At 29.6% G+C, this 14,690-nt stretch overlaps 2 protein-coding genes across 2 annotated transcripts; one reads left to right on the top strand and one right to left on the bottom strand.

Annotated features, from left to right (window-relative positions):
* Nucleotides 1-255: 255 nt before the first annotated feature.
* Nucleotides 256-3,522, top strand: LOC111613793 (solute carrier family 10 member 6-like). The gene is made up of 6 exons (XM_023355143.1): nt 256-540; nt 626-831; nt 905-1,109; nt 1,194-1,454; nt 1,527-1,680; nt 1,769-3,522. Exons 1-6 carry the CDS (start codon nt 310-312, stop codon nt 1,783-1,785), a joined length of 1,074 nt encoding a protein of 357 aa, XP_023210911.1. The 5' UTR covers nt 256-309; the 3' UTR covers nt 1,786-3,522.
* Nucleotides 3,523-8,200: 4,678 nt separating this feature from the next.
* LOC111613795 (sushi, von Willebrand factor type A, EGF and pentraxin domain-containing protein 1-like) lies at nt 8,201-12,406 on the bottom strand. Its single transcript, XM_023355146.1, has 10 exons — nt 12,264-12,406; nt 11,932-12,081; nt 10,729-10,878; nt 10,499-10,588; nt 9,770-9,889; nt 9,126-9,308; nt 8,859-9,047; nt 8,767-8,790; nt 8,628-8,703; nt 8,201-8,443 (listed from the first exon to the last, which is right to left on the bottom strand). The coding sequence occupies exons 1-10, from the start codon at nt 12,346-12,348 to the stop codon at nt 8,248-8,250; spliced, it is 1,263 nt and encodes a 420-aa protein (XP_023210914.1). The 5' UTR covers nt 12,349-12,406; the 3' UTR covers nt 8,201-8,247.
* Nucleotides 12,407-14,690: the final 2,284 nt, after the last annotated feature.

The raw sequence follows: 14,690 nt of genomic DNA, 5'->3' as shown, positions 1-14,690 counted from the left end.
TTATTGGCATTTCACAAAGAAATTAAGGAATTTTACAAATAAAAATTACGAAGTATATCAAAATTAATTAGTTCAGTGTATTTATAAATCTTAAATTTATATTCTGTATAGAGTTATAGAGAAAAAAAAATACAAAGTTTAAATCTTTCCATTCTTAATTAACATACATTAAATTAAATTATCTACTAATTTGAAAATTTTCTTTTCAGAAATAACGAAAATTTAACATTTACTATTGATAAATAAATTAAAATTAATAAAAATGAGAATAAAAAAAAAGTAACAAGAAGAAAAGTAATTGTGGCAAATATGACAAACACGACCGCAGATTTGTTGGAGAATATTTCTTCATTTAATAATACAAACAATGTTAATATTTCTTCTTATATCGCTGAGAACAATTCTTCATCGAATTGTACAACTTGTATTGATTTCAACGATAATGTTTCCGAAGCTCTAAAGTCCGCTACAGATAACTTGATGATTATTATGGTACTAATAGTAATGATGGCAATGGGTACAGATATATCTTGGAATCAGGTAATCAAGCTTATTTGTGAATAATTTTTATTTAATTTATGCAAAATTAATTAATTTTTAATAAGCATTTAACTTATGTTCATAGATTTGGAAACATTTACGAAGACCGTGGGGAGTCATCATTGGAGTATTTTGCCATTACGTTGTTATGCCATTATTAGCTTTCATGTATAAACATATTTTTCAATTGGATTCAGAAATATCCACGGGATTAATTATTGTATCTTGTTCTCCTGGTGGTATATTATCGAATATTTTCAATTATTATTTAGATGGAGAGGTATCTTTAAGGTGTGACCTTCATTGATCATTCCCTTTACGTATTGCTTAATATCGAATTTAAAAAACATTAATTATATTTTAGTGTCACCATAACTGCGATATCCACTACTTTAGGATTAGGACTGATGCCACTTAACGTTTGGATATATTCGAGAGAAATAACTGCAGGTCAAATAATTATATCTTTTGTCAATATGATAATATCATTAGTAACAATAACTTCTCCCATATTCGTTGGTATGCTCATAAGATGGAAATTTCCAAATATATCAGCTCATATCACTAAAGTAAATTGAATTATTAATTATAATCTTACATAGTAGTTATTAATTAATAAGATATGAATTAATATTTTATTTATCCTTTTGTAGTGGGGTAGTGCGCTAGGATTTCTTCTCTTCCTCATCGTATTCATATTAGAAATGATTCCTTTCAGAAAAGTTATTCATGAAATAACTTTAAAATTAATTTTAACTACAATTCTTATGCCCGCAACTGGCATTATCATTGGATATTTACTAGGTTTCATTTCTCGAAGATCTCGATCAGTTTGCACTACAATAGCTATTGAAACTGGAATTCAAAACGTGCCTGCTGCGATCACCGTCATTACTTTATCTTTCCCTGTTCAGGTATACATTTTTCGAATTAAATGTTGAATAATTTGCTTGTAGTCATTAATAAAACGAGGAGAAAAATTTCAGGAACAGATTAAACTTCTCCTGGCACCATGTTTTTATTTAGTATTTCAAGCCGTTATAGGCATTCTTATGTGCGTAATTTATAAAATTTCAATAAAATGTTGCAAAAAGCCAGGAATTTCGAGACAAAATATAAATAAAGATGTTAAACATGCAGGTAAATATATATTATATGCAGGTATAACTTAAGTGCATTATACGGAAATATTTTCTTGAATTTATTAACCGATTTTCTTTTTTTATAGAAAAAGAAGAAATTTGATAGCTATTTGCAATTACAAGTACTCTTTACGAATTTTGTCTTAGTATCTGGCAAACAATTTCTAATTTTTTTGTAAAAAGTTTTAAACAACCTTTTATGCACTTTATCACAAGATTGGATATTGTTGGAATATTGATTGTGACATTGTTGGCATTCTTGTTAGATACATGGAACCGTTGACACCGCATTTAGAGAGAATTAATTTTACGCTTTTCAGCCGAACCTGAGCTGTATTACCACATACTTGTGTGATGCAGCATTGAAACGAATTGTTATTAGTTTTAATGCTACGTAACGACATCATTTTGAAGTAATTTTAAACGTTAAAAATGGAGCATAATTTAAATGCTCTTTACCAGCAAAGTTAATTTGAACTGATGCGAACGATGAGCAATACTGTATATCCGAATCCGAAAATATATTTATTATTGGTCCCTAATGCAACACGTGGTCTACTCTAAAATGAATGTAAATGTAAAGGCTTACCAGTAGCAGAGTAGATAAAACGTCTGAACACTGTTAATTGGTTGTGGGTTCGCTCCTCGCCAACGAGCTGGCCATGTAAAGTTTTTCGCATTTTCTTCACGTTTGGAACACCTAAATAGGAGCCAGTTTTTCATAAAAAGGCATCACACTTGGCACTTGGGACACGTGCCAAGGGTGATGCATGCACAATGCCTACGTGTCGCGTTGCCGCAACCAAATAAATCTGTAAATGTAAAACGTACCTCTACTTCTAACAATTAAGAATTGATGAAAACAATCTTACAGTTGAAGAAATGAGATATTTCTTTTGTCCTTTAGATAACAAACATTTTCGTTAGATAAAATTAAAACTAAGTCTAAAGTCATTTGATAATATTACGTTATATATATGCATTTCCAACCAGTCTATTTTTAAAACTCTTTCCGCCCTGTGGGCACTAATAAGGCCTCTTTTAGCAAGCCCATTATGACTTTGGCCAGGCTCACAATGGGGTGGCCGGGTGGTGAGAAACGGGGCCCGACATACCTAGACGGACCACCATCTGAAAAATTCCCGATGCTTTTTTGACCCGTCCGGATTTGATTCCGGGTCCCTCAGACAGGTAAGCTACCACATATACCATATATACCACATATCGGCGATCCGGGCTGTCCCATTTCCAACCAGATAGTAACTCATGTCTTGCTCACATCCTTTATTCACTGAATCAGTTTACATGTTTCACTTTGATTACAATATGCATTTCAAAATGTTGACAAGTACTGTACATTTTATAAATTTTACACTTACGTAAAATAAAATTTCAATTGCGGTTGAATTTCCGTATTTGGGGTGATTAAAAATCGATATTTTCCAGATAAATCTATACTAGTTCTCAATTAGCCCCAAGTGTTTTTTACATATGCCTGAACGTATGTAATACTGTCGGATGGTCGAGCAGTTAAGATGGCAGACTTCCAATCTGGCGACCTGAGATTGTATCCGGACCAGTCAAAAATCACAGGAATTTTTACAGGTGATCCGTTCGGATATGTTGAGCTCTGTCCCTCACCATCCGGTCGCTCCACTATAGGCCTGTCAAACTCATAATCGGCTTGCTAAGTAGTTCTCTTTGTATGGAGTCCGAGGATAAAGCTTTTGTTAATTTTTTTTCTTTTTAACAAATGAAATACGTTCTGTAGAATATGTTCTTCTTAATAAAAAGCAGTTTTAAGTATTACTTTTGTTAGCAAAAGTAACATTAACTTATACAGACAGGAACCACTAAGGGTTCTTAAGTTTTCTCTGGATGCAGGGAAAAATCCATAGCACTCCGTCTCGACGTCCCTGAAAACAAGGTATTTACCACAGAATTTACTAGATTGCAACATACAAAGGTCACAAGCCTACGTTTGGCCAATTCGACACAAGCCATTCCACGCAAAAAAAATTTGTTGAATGGTTTTAAATATTATTATTATTTTTTTATAATCGACCTTTATAACGTTTATGGAGTATATAAAAACCCACAATTTACCACTATATAATTACAGTAAATATATCCAGTAAACATGATTGATTCTAACACAAACCAACAAAAATTATTGTAACATCTTCACAATACGGGGTTGCAATTTTTAATCATATTTTAAATTTATTTAATTTCAAATATGTCCTCTCGAACTCAAATTGGTAGTCTTCTACATTTTTTATGAATTAGTAGCAAGTGGAAGTTTATTGAAATTAAATCGAAAAGATAAAAAACATTTATATATAATAATAAAGTAGATAGTTCCGCGTCAAGCATGACAGCTCACTATGTCAGGTCTTTGGTCCCAGTCAGGTCATTCGGAGTCCGCTTGTTATTATGTTATCGTAACTGGAGGAAAAGGACAAAATGTATTTATCCCACTCCATTCCTCTAGTTCACGTTCTCATCGAACGATCTTTATTTGTCAAATTGACCCATCCAGACACCGAGACAACACCTCGGTGTTGTCTCCATCATGACGGTGTAGACGCTTCCGCCATTTTTTTTCCAGATACACAACCGTATCAAAATTCCTATAGTCTTGAAAAGGTTTCCTTACTGCTTTACCTGAGTAATAGAGACTTTACTATTTTTCGGTTATTTGAATGACATAATGCAAATTCTAAATAAAAAATGGCGATGACGAATGGTACAAAGTATCGCCATTTACTGAGCAAACCGAATTTGTATGTGTTAACAATAAAATTAATAACATTAAACAAACGAAGCCATTTTATTCTCTTCTACGTATTTTTTTTTTAAATGTGTAATATTCTCCTGCCATTTTAAAAACGAAACTATATGTATTTAATAACATTAATAAATAAAATAACAATATTACGATCTATTAATCACAACATAACAATAAAAATAATAATAAATAATACAATGCACGGTCTATAAACATAAGGTCAAGACGGGATACCTTGATGCATCGCGGCAGTCTCCATGTTGGGGCTCTTATGGTGTGTATGGTGTTTCTAGCAAAGCTGATTGTTTGTTTCTTTCGATCTCAAGTAGTTGGATTTCAGCTAAATGGCTTTAATATTGCTTGAATATATTCAATAAGAAAAATTTAACTGATGTTTTATAATTTTTATAAATTCATATTTTGATACAAATAATGCTATTTGCTGCATGTACTGTCATTCAGTGTGAACATGTTGCATTTTCTGAGGTAACAGTTTTAGTGAAATCGGAAAATACAGTATCAGGTTACTAATAGAGATTTAAATATTTTGCTGTTAGATAAAATCAAAAATCCAATATATAAACTGCTTTTATATTTTACACTTATTATAAAACGTTTGCAGTATGCATCATTAGAATGGTTACAGTTAACCCGGTTTAAATTACATTAAAACATGGTTACTCATATCATTACTATACGCTGTTTGTGCTAAAGTTTTAGTAAAGTTTTAGGATGTACTGTACAACGTTATGTAACTAATTAAATAGAATAACAGAAATGGAGATTTAGAATAAAGATTTATTAAACAGAATAAATATTGTTATATCTTGTTTGTGAACTAAAAATACTCTTTAAAATTAAAAATAAAATTTAGTAATTGAAATTAAAACTTTCAGTCATTTAAATAAATATTTCATAATAATTGAGAGTAATGTAACATAGTACTGCACAGATTGCACATTCTAATAAATGATTATGTTGCTTAATAATCATTTTATTATGAAATAAATAATAAATAAAGTTGAAGTTGACATTTCTATTTGTTGGTATTGTCTACTGTTTAATAAAATTTTACAAATATACATATTTAATCCTCTATAAAAATAAATTAATTTAATTTATATGCATAAGAAGTTTTCTAAATGAAGGAAGTTTTTATCTCTTGCAAATACTTTTGAAAGTTTACTTTATATAATATGTAAAGTTTGTGAAAATGGTTTTCTTTTCTCTTCATCTAATTTTAATTCATAAAAATGTTTAACCTGAGCTCTTGTTTGGAGATTAATTAAATTTATCCTCGTATTTTATTATACGAACCACTGGCATTTCTTTTTATTTTGTAACCTATTTAGTTAAAACATTTATATCGAATTTTTACAATTCGGTACTGAACACCAAACCATTATAAAAATTATATGTTCATTTTATATAATTAGTTGGATTTCTTGTTATATATATATAAAACAAGAAATCCAACTAATTGAGATCGAAAAAAACAAACAATCAGCTTCGCTCTAGAAACACAGTACACACCAAGAGCCCCAACATAGCGACTGCCGCGATGCATCACGGTATCGTGTCTTGACCTTATGTTTATAGACCTTGATACAATAAATTATGATGTAGCGCCATCTGTGGAAAAAGAAAGACAACAAACAAACTCACAAACAGACTTTGGTTATTATATTTTAATCAAGCTTGGAATCGATATTACGCCACGTTTAGTGAGATATTCAAATTTAGTAAGAACTGGAGTTTGAACTTGTGGGAATTGGCAGTGTCAGATTACTGAATGTTTAGAACTAGCGAACATACGTATTACCGAGATTGTACTGTACTGTATTGTGTAATTTTAATTCATATGTAATATACTAATATTGGACAACTTGTAATGGGAGTGACTTTCACGAGAACTTAGAAGCACTTTACAAAATATGCATTTCTTTGTATATACTCTATGACAATAATACAAGCATAAAAAATTCATCTTTAATTTTCAAGCATTTGTTTTATATGATAGGATTCTATAATATCAAAGACAGACGAATAAAAGACTGCTCATCAACTACAACGAACAATTATTAGGAAGCAACTACAGTCGACCCCCCTATAGCACTGTTGATTATTCCGTTTTATATGAATTCCATGTTGGTATGAGTCACTTAGATTTTACAAATACATGTGCAGGGCTGTGAACAGCTCACGTATTTGTAAAATCTAAGTGACTCGTATAACATGGAATTCATATAAAACGGAATAATCAACAGTATTATAGAGGGGTCGACTGTATTAGCGAATTATCGTTTTAAGACGGATGACTGACTGAGTTTTGAACCAGGGTTTTATTTCGATGATCTTAACAATAGGAATTTTTTATATTCCCTATTCAGTTAAAAATTTCCCTGTTTTCTTCTTGGAAACGAAAGAGGATAATAGGAAGACGGTGCGAGAGAACATCACGTTGTTTTGAGGAAATTCCTAGTTTATAGGAATTCAGTTTTAGAAACAGAAAAGGAAATTTAAGTACAATAACAAATAAAATTGCATTTATTATTATAAAATATACTGATATTAATTCTAATTCTCGTAAAATTAATAGAAAATTTTGTGACGTTACTATATCCTGTAGTGTCTACAACAATTAATTTTAACTGTTTTTGTTAAAATTAAATTTAAATTTAAGTTGGCCACGTCCTTAATGGGGCCTACTAGTGGCAAGGAACGGCCTCAGAAATGTTTTTGGTGGATTAATTCCGTTTAAATCTATCCACAAAAATTTCTGTTCTAACTTGGAATTAAATTCAATTAGCCTTTTCTATTATATAACCTTAATTTATGATATATTTAATAGAAAATTAATTGATCAAATTAAAACATAAATATTACTAAACTAAAATGTTTATAATGAATATTTATCAATATATTTAGCACAGGATACATTGCAATATGATTTGCCGGAAGGAATAATGCAATCATTATTTTTTTCTCAGACAAATTCCTCCGGATGTATAAAAATACGTTAACTATCAATTCAATTTTATTGTCTTTACAAAAGTTTATAGTTAATAAACTATATATATTTACTTTAGTGTATTGAAATTATGTATTACATGTAAAGAATATTTGGAATGAAGAATGGAATTCTTTATCAAGTAACATTTACAGGTCTATATATAGTGTTTACTTGTAATCAAATCCAGAATCATAATTCAGGTAAGTAACGAATCCAAGTACGTATACAGAACTTAGGTAATGGTGATTGTACACGATTTGATACTAAAATAACGTTTAAACGTTAAAATATTGTACATTATTATAAAAATTTACCTGTAATAAATAATATAAATAAATACACTTGAGTGCAGAATGTACAACAATTAACATTAAGAACGTTGAAGTAAACAACCATAAATATAAATGCATCAATGACAATGATTACTTGTTTGGAAATGAAGAATTAGAGTGCCAAGAAGATGGAACTTTGCAAGGAGAAATACCCTATTGTGGTGAGTTAGGTCAAGCTTCTACATTACTATTTTCGTACGATATAATTAATAATAGTGAAAAGCATTTAATTCATTAATGAATAAATGATGAATATATTTATGGATGAATCCACCTAAAATGGCTATATAAGATAACAATGGTCCACATGCATTAAACTTAACGTAACGATTAAAATCATTATCTTTTACTATATNGGTCTACACCCAGTAAAGGTTGCTCATCACTGCTCTAAACTATACTTTTAACGTTGAAACAAATAAATTTAATTTATAAAAACAAAGGAAACTTTTTAGATTTGTTCGTTCTTGTAGGAAGTTGAGGTCTGTATTTATCGTGGAAATTTAACACTTGATAATTCACTTCACAGTATTCATTTTCTGACACAGTTTCTTCCATTGATTCTTCGAATTCCTTAGCATAAGCTATGGTTTCAGTTCTTGAATCCGATAAGATCTTTTTCTTTCTAAAACAATTTTATAATTTTTATTATGAATAATTATGAAATTATTTTGATATATAGTTTCAATTTTTATTAAATATTCTATCTACAATATACATATAATAATTACAAGTATCTAAATTCAATTCCAATTAAATCATTGAATACATAATTAACTGCTATATATATATTATAGTAATTTTTTTACCTGTGTTTAAATACGGTGAATAATCCAATCAACAATGTAATTAGCCCAATTATAACAGCCATCAAAATTATAATTACTAAAAAATAAATATTATATTTAATCAAACATTTAAAATTTGATTCAATTATTATTTACTTACCTAAATACATTGGAAATTTCTTCTCTGTAAGAAATATAAATTATTTTAACTGCAATAATTTCTTTATTTTAAAATATAAAATATTTACATACCAATACAAGCTGCATGAGTATGGGACCATTCTCCATTCTTAAGACATTTAATACTTTCTGTGGCATTTAATTTATAACCAGGATTACAAATAAAACGAATTTCGTCTTCATAAAAGTAACGTTTAGTTCCATTCCAATTTTCCCACATACCATTTAATATATTCATAGGAAAACTTTTGCATTGGATTCCTTCATAAAAATTTAATTTAGGCAATTAAAAATGAAATAAAATTTTAAGCATAAAAGCTGTCCGAATGGTTTACTTACGTTGACATTGTGGTATTTGAGTGGATATATCTGTCACTCCACAGTAAAGATATCGATATCCATTCAGTTGAAAACCCTCATTGCAGTTAAATGACACGTGTTCTCCATAGCTTAACGAGTTAACATTTGAAGGAGAAATATATCCATTTGATGGATATAATGATTGAATGGGACATTTTTCTTCTGTTAACGAAATATAAATTGTCAATTTTCATTAAATATTTCGTGTAAAAAAGTGTTTTCAGCTAAATCAAATTATGTAGGTTGTTTTATATAAGGGGTAGTCTATAAATTACGTCTATTTTTCTTGAAATTTTTACTCTCCTTTCCCTTCTTGTCCCAGTTTGTCCACGTTTCTATAATCTCTTTCCCTCTTCGGACGTTCAAGAAAACATTTATCATTTTAGGAATGATAAATATCATAAATAGAAACGAAACATAGAAGAAATTCTGAAATAAATATAATAAACTGTATAAAATTTAATGAAATAAACATATGCCCATTGAAGCTCAACCCTCTCCTCCTCCTTATCTTAATATATTTCTTGTTTACTGTGGAAATAGTGTTTTACGAGTGATGAAGAAACAAGAAAATTAATTTTTATTTGATATAAACACCGAAAGAAAAAAGGTACAGTACTTGCCTGATTTTGAATAAACGGAAATTCCACATACTTCAAAGTAACGTGAAAATTTCTTCTTTAGAGTAAATTTAATATCCTCGTTCATAACGTTTTTAAATTCATATGTAAATTGCACAGTATCTGAAATAATAAAAATATCGATATAATATTTTTATATAATGGCATCAGTATAATTCTTTATAAAACAAAAATATGAATATAAAATATATCAATAGATGCACTAAAATTCGTAAAAATTTTAACTGATTTTAACTTAATAAACAAGAAAAAGTATTACTATTAATTCTTTAAGTATCCTCATATTAATGTTTCTTAAATATTAAAAATAATTAAACAAATATTAAAATAAGAGCCACAACACAAAAATGGTTATGGCTTTTCTCTTCAAGGATCCTGTTTCATTTAATGTAATACATTTAATTTTGCATCCTTATATTGCATTTGGAAGACTGCTTCTTGTGTTGCCTTATATATATTTTAGGAAATAAATAAACAAATAATTTACAGTCGACCCCCTATAACACTGTTGATTATTCCGTTTTATATGAATTCCATGTTGTACTAGTCACTTAAATTTTACAAATACATGAGCCGTTTACAGCCCGGCACACCTATTTGTAAAATCTAAGTGACTCGTACAACATGGAATTCATATAAAACGGAATTATCAACAGTGTTATAGGGGGTCGACTGTATATGCGAAAAATGATAAAAGATTTATTGACTTACTTTGTCGACAACTAGTTTTATATCGTTCTTTGTATACATATCTATTAACACTTAAATTCACGACAGGACATCCAATGTCATCTCTGTTTGCTAGAAGATTAAAATTATCAATAAATTAATTATTTATAAATAATAGACTCCGCTTATTTTAATCACATTGGAACTTAATAAAATCAGTGATTTCGATGAGCGGAGTCTACTGTAGTAATAATTTAAAAAAAAAAATTTACCTTTAAACAATATTCTAATAGCTGAGAAAGATTGATTATTTACTTTTATCTCCCAAGACGTGTTACCACCGAATTCTACACATCGACTGTAACTAAGTATTACTTTTTTGTCATTACCGTCTTTCCAAATCTCCGTAGGGATTGTCCTAGCTGAATCAAAGTAAATTATCTATTATAGGAAAAAACATAAAATATATGTATATCAAAAGTAATGCATGTTTCATTACTTTTCATTTTATTAAAATTGAATGTAAAAGTATTGTTAAATGACATTGCGCTTGTATAGTTCAGTTGTACTGTACATTTCTATGTTAGCTAAATATATATAAGTAACGCGAGGAAGATGATTATCCTTTTGTTTGCCTATGACTTCATCTCTACCCTACCCCCAACCTATAGGATAAGATGGTTTTTCACGTGATTCACAATTAACGTGGCTGCCTTATTGTTTCATCAACAGATACACTTAACAAGTGTTGTGTTATCATTATTTCCGAAGAAAATACCGAATGTTTTAGGTTTATGGAGGGGACATATGTCGAAAAACTCACGAACTTTGAGGTTCTATCTTCCCCTACTTACTCATTAATTTTGAATAGTTATCAATTTACAATCTATGAGCACCAAAAGAGCCTTTGAACACTCCCAATAAAGATTCAATTAGGATCGTAATGAGATAAGGGACTGGACCTAACATTCATAGTCAGACTAATTATGAAATATTCTCCCGAAATCGAATCCTGATACCTCAGATGTCTTACCAATTCATTTAACATTATATCTGTAATAATATATAGCGTAAAATTTTAATTATTGGTTTTATATTCGTGGTTTCATCTTGTTTTTGATCATTAGCTATTTATTTTCAATAGTAATAAAGCTCTGTTGCGCTCGTCCCTTCAATTGTCGGTTTAAATTCTCAAAAAATACACGTATTTCCATTCTCGTATATATTATTTCTGTGGCACGCATTTACTATTAAGTTTTTAAATGTTGATTAATTAGAGGAAACATTTTAATCGATCGATTTAACACATTATTTAATGTAATTTCCTTCCATCGAGAACACGATACTTGAATATATTTAATGAAAATGTTTATTGTACATAATTCTGTTTTACGCTATTAGTCCAACATATCCTATAAAAAAACATTATAATAATATTAGTTATTTACTATGGAATTAATAAAATATTAACTCACCACAATAGGGTATTTCTCCTTTCCAACTTCCATCATCTTGACATTTTAATGTTTCATTACCAAACATATAATAATAATAATCCTTGTTACATTCGTATTGGTGCATGTTATCATTAAAAAATCCATTTTTAATTGTGATCGGTGTACATTCTATAATTAAAAAAATATTAAGAGAAAATTCGTATGTCTAGCATTTTACAAACAAAATTAATACTTAATGACAATATAGAATACACTATTTTTGTTAAAAAATAACATAAATTCCTTCGCTAAAGAACTATTTTACACATATTTAGATGTAAATATATTAAAGTTTTAAATGAATTAATTACTTGAGTAATTCCGCACTTCTTTACTGACAAAAACTAAGCTTAATCCTGTAAATATCATTAATTGATTGATAATTCTTTGGCACATTCGTAAATGAATAATTGTTAAAACCAGAACGAAAATCTATAACGTTTATTCTGATATACTTATATTTTCCGACGGAAAAACCTCGACTTTTTCCTTCTTCCGTCATATCACGTGATACTATATCCTGTAATTTAAATTCTAACAAATGTTATGTATATATATATATACTTCAAGTTTAGCATATTAAATAGTAATGTTAATTTCGATTATTTTTTTTAATTTTAAGGTATATACAGTAGATAAATAAATGTTATGTAAATCATAAATTCTTTTATACATTATTACGTGTATAAACAGCGAGGTTCTAGTTTTGTTTTGGTGTTCCCCTTAATAGGATGAAGTGCCAATAATTGGACATATACCAGGAACCGATTGAGACGTAATCGGATTTATGTACGTAATTGATATACGTATATATTAGTAGTAGTTATCACTAAGGCGCTAGATAACCCAGGTATGCTCATCCGCCATGTTGGTCCTTAGAAAGCTGACGACTCTCGTAGAAGTTCAATAGAAGAGACACGAAAATAATCATAAATTCAACTGTATCTTAANTTAAGTTAAATAAATTAAAAAATATAATAAAAAATTGCAGCCCGGCATTGTGACTATGTCATAATAAATAATATATTCTTAAATTTTTATCTTTCGTTCTTTAATGGAATTCGAATGTTCTGTAAGTGAAAAAGATCAGTCAATCTGATCGAAAATGTTTTTATTACAATGCACTTCTTGCTGGAATTTCTAAAATTTTACTTGTATCAATATTAACGTTTCTTTTTTTTAACGTTTCTTTATAACTTGTTTGAATAAACAATTGAATCTTACATTCCTTACGAAATACTGGCTTGAATTTAGAACACCTAAACTTGAGGAACAATAACTTACTGTATATTTGGAATTTACAGTAGGCTGCTTAGAATGCTAATTTAAATATACATTTGAAAATCCGCATGGGGTCCGACTCAATTAGTCCGGATTTTTAATGCTTCACTATATATAATTCGTATGCTTAAAGACATTGTTATGGTTGGAAACAGTGAGTTGGCCGTCGAACTGGGAATGACTAATTCGACAAAGTCCTCTCCCGCAATCTGTTGAGATAACTATGCGTCCCTTATAAATTAGTGCAAATATACCAGAAATTCCTATTTTTTATCACTATCAAAACTCCTTTGAATTAAAGTCAGACACTTAATTAGTAATGTCTTTTGACGACTGCTCCCGCTTCGTCAAAAGACATTTGATGTGCAAATTTAATGTACAGGTTATTTTTTTGATTGTGATAATGAAAATGGCACTGAACATAGAACAATGCGTTAAATGTGTCCTGTGGCTGCAAACTGTTAGAGAATTTCTACTGAATTGCTTAAAACAGCGGTTCCAACCGCTGGTTCCTGGAGAAATTCGGACATTGATCATCTGAAGGTTACGCGAAGTATTACGAAAGAAATGCAAATTGCTTCATTGCTTTTTCTCACTCATTTGGTTTTTTTTATTTGAATAAGTAAAATAAAGTAAAATGGAATTTCTATGATCATTATTCTATACATGTTTATATCGTTGAAAGAAATTTATGATATTGGTCCGCGGAATTCAAAATTATGAGTTTAAATGGTCCGTGAGGTCACAAAGGTTGGCGATCGTTGGCTTAAAACATATACAAACACTACAAGTACATCTACGGATAACATCGAACAATGCGATGATATGAATGGCAAAGTCCATTCCAAGAACAATTGTCATAGCCTTTTCCTCTGGCTATGCACCAATGCAATAGAAACATGGACTCTCTCAGGATCTAGTGACAATCTGAGTGTGGCTACTTGATTGACACCGTTTCTTCAAATGTGCAATACTAATGCATTATGTAATCGTGCTTAGGCACTTTCAGGAATCATAAACAAGACAAAACTCGTGTTTTGCACACAATTCAAATTTTACACACCTAATGTTCAGTTGTTCCGTGGTCAGTACAATTTTCAATTTTGTCATATAACGAAAAATCCCTCATTAAAACTTTTAATTTTTCTGGCAGTTGTGGTAGGATTAGAGGTTCATACGAATAATGTGTTTATGATATAATTTTCAAAAGTACCGGCGCTAGGATTTTTATTTTGGGAGCGCAGATGAGAGATGGCTATTATTTGTACATTTTATCATTAAACTAATCGTTAAAATTTAACAACTGATTCTCAGTAAGACGTACAAACGGAAGAAGTTTAGTAAGAATATTTAATTATAGTCATATATCCTAAAAAATGCACAAATTTCAGCAGCGTTAACCGGTAATTTCGAATAATTGCATACGCGTAATTGGTAGATTTTATACTGAAAATCGC

The sequence above is a fragment of the Centruroides sculpturatus genome, unplaced genomic scaffold, assembly GCF_000671375.1.
Source record: "Centruroides sculpturatus isolate CEXI.00-Female unplaced genomic scaffold, Cexi_2.0 scaffold1904, whole genome shotgun sequence".
Classification (NCBI taxonomy): Eukaryota; Metazoa; Arthropoda; class Arachnida; order Scorpiones; family Buthidae; genus Centruroides; species Centruroides sculpturatus.
Note: the sequence above shows the minus strand (reverse complement) of the source record. Positions and strands in the feature narration are given on the sequence as shown.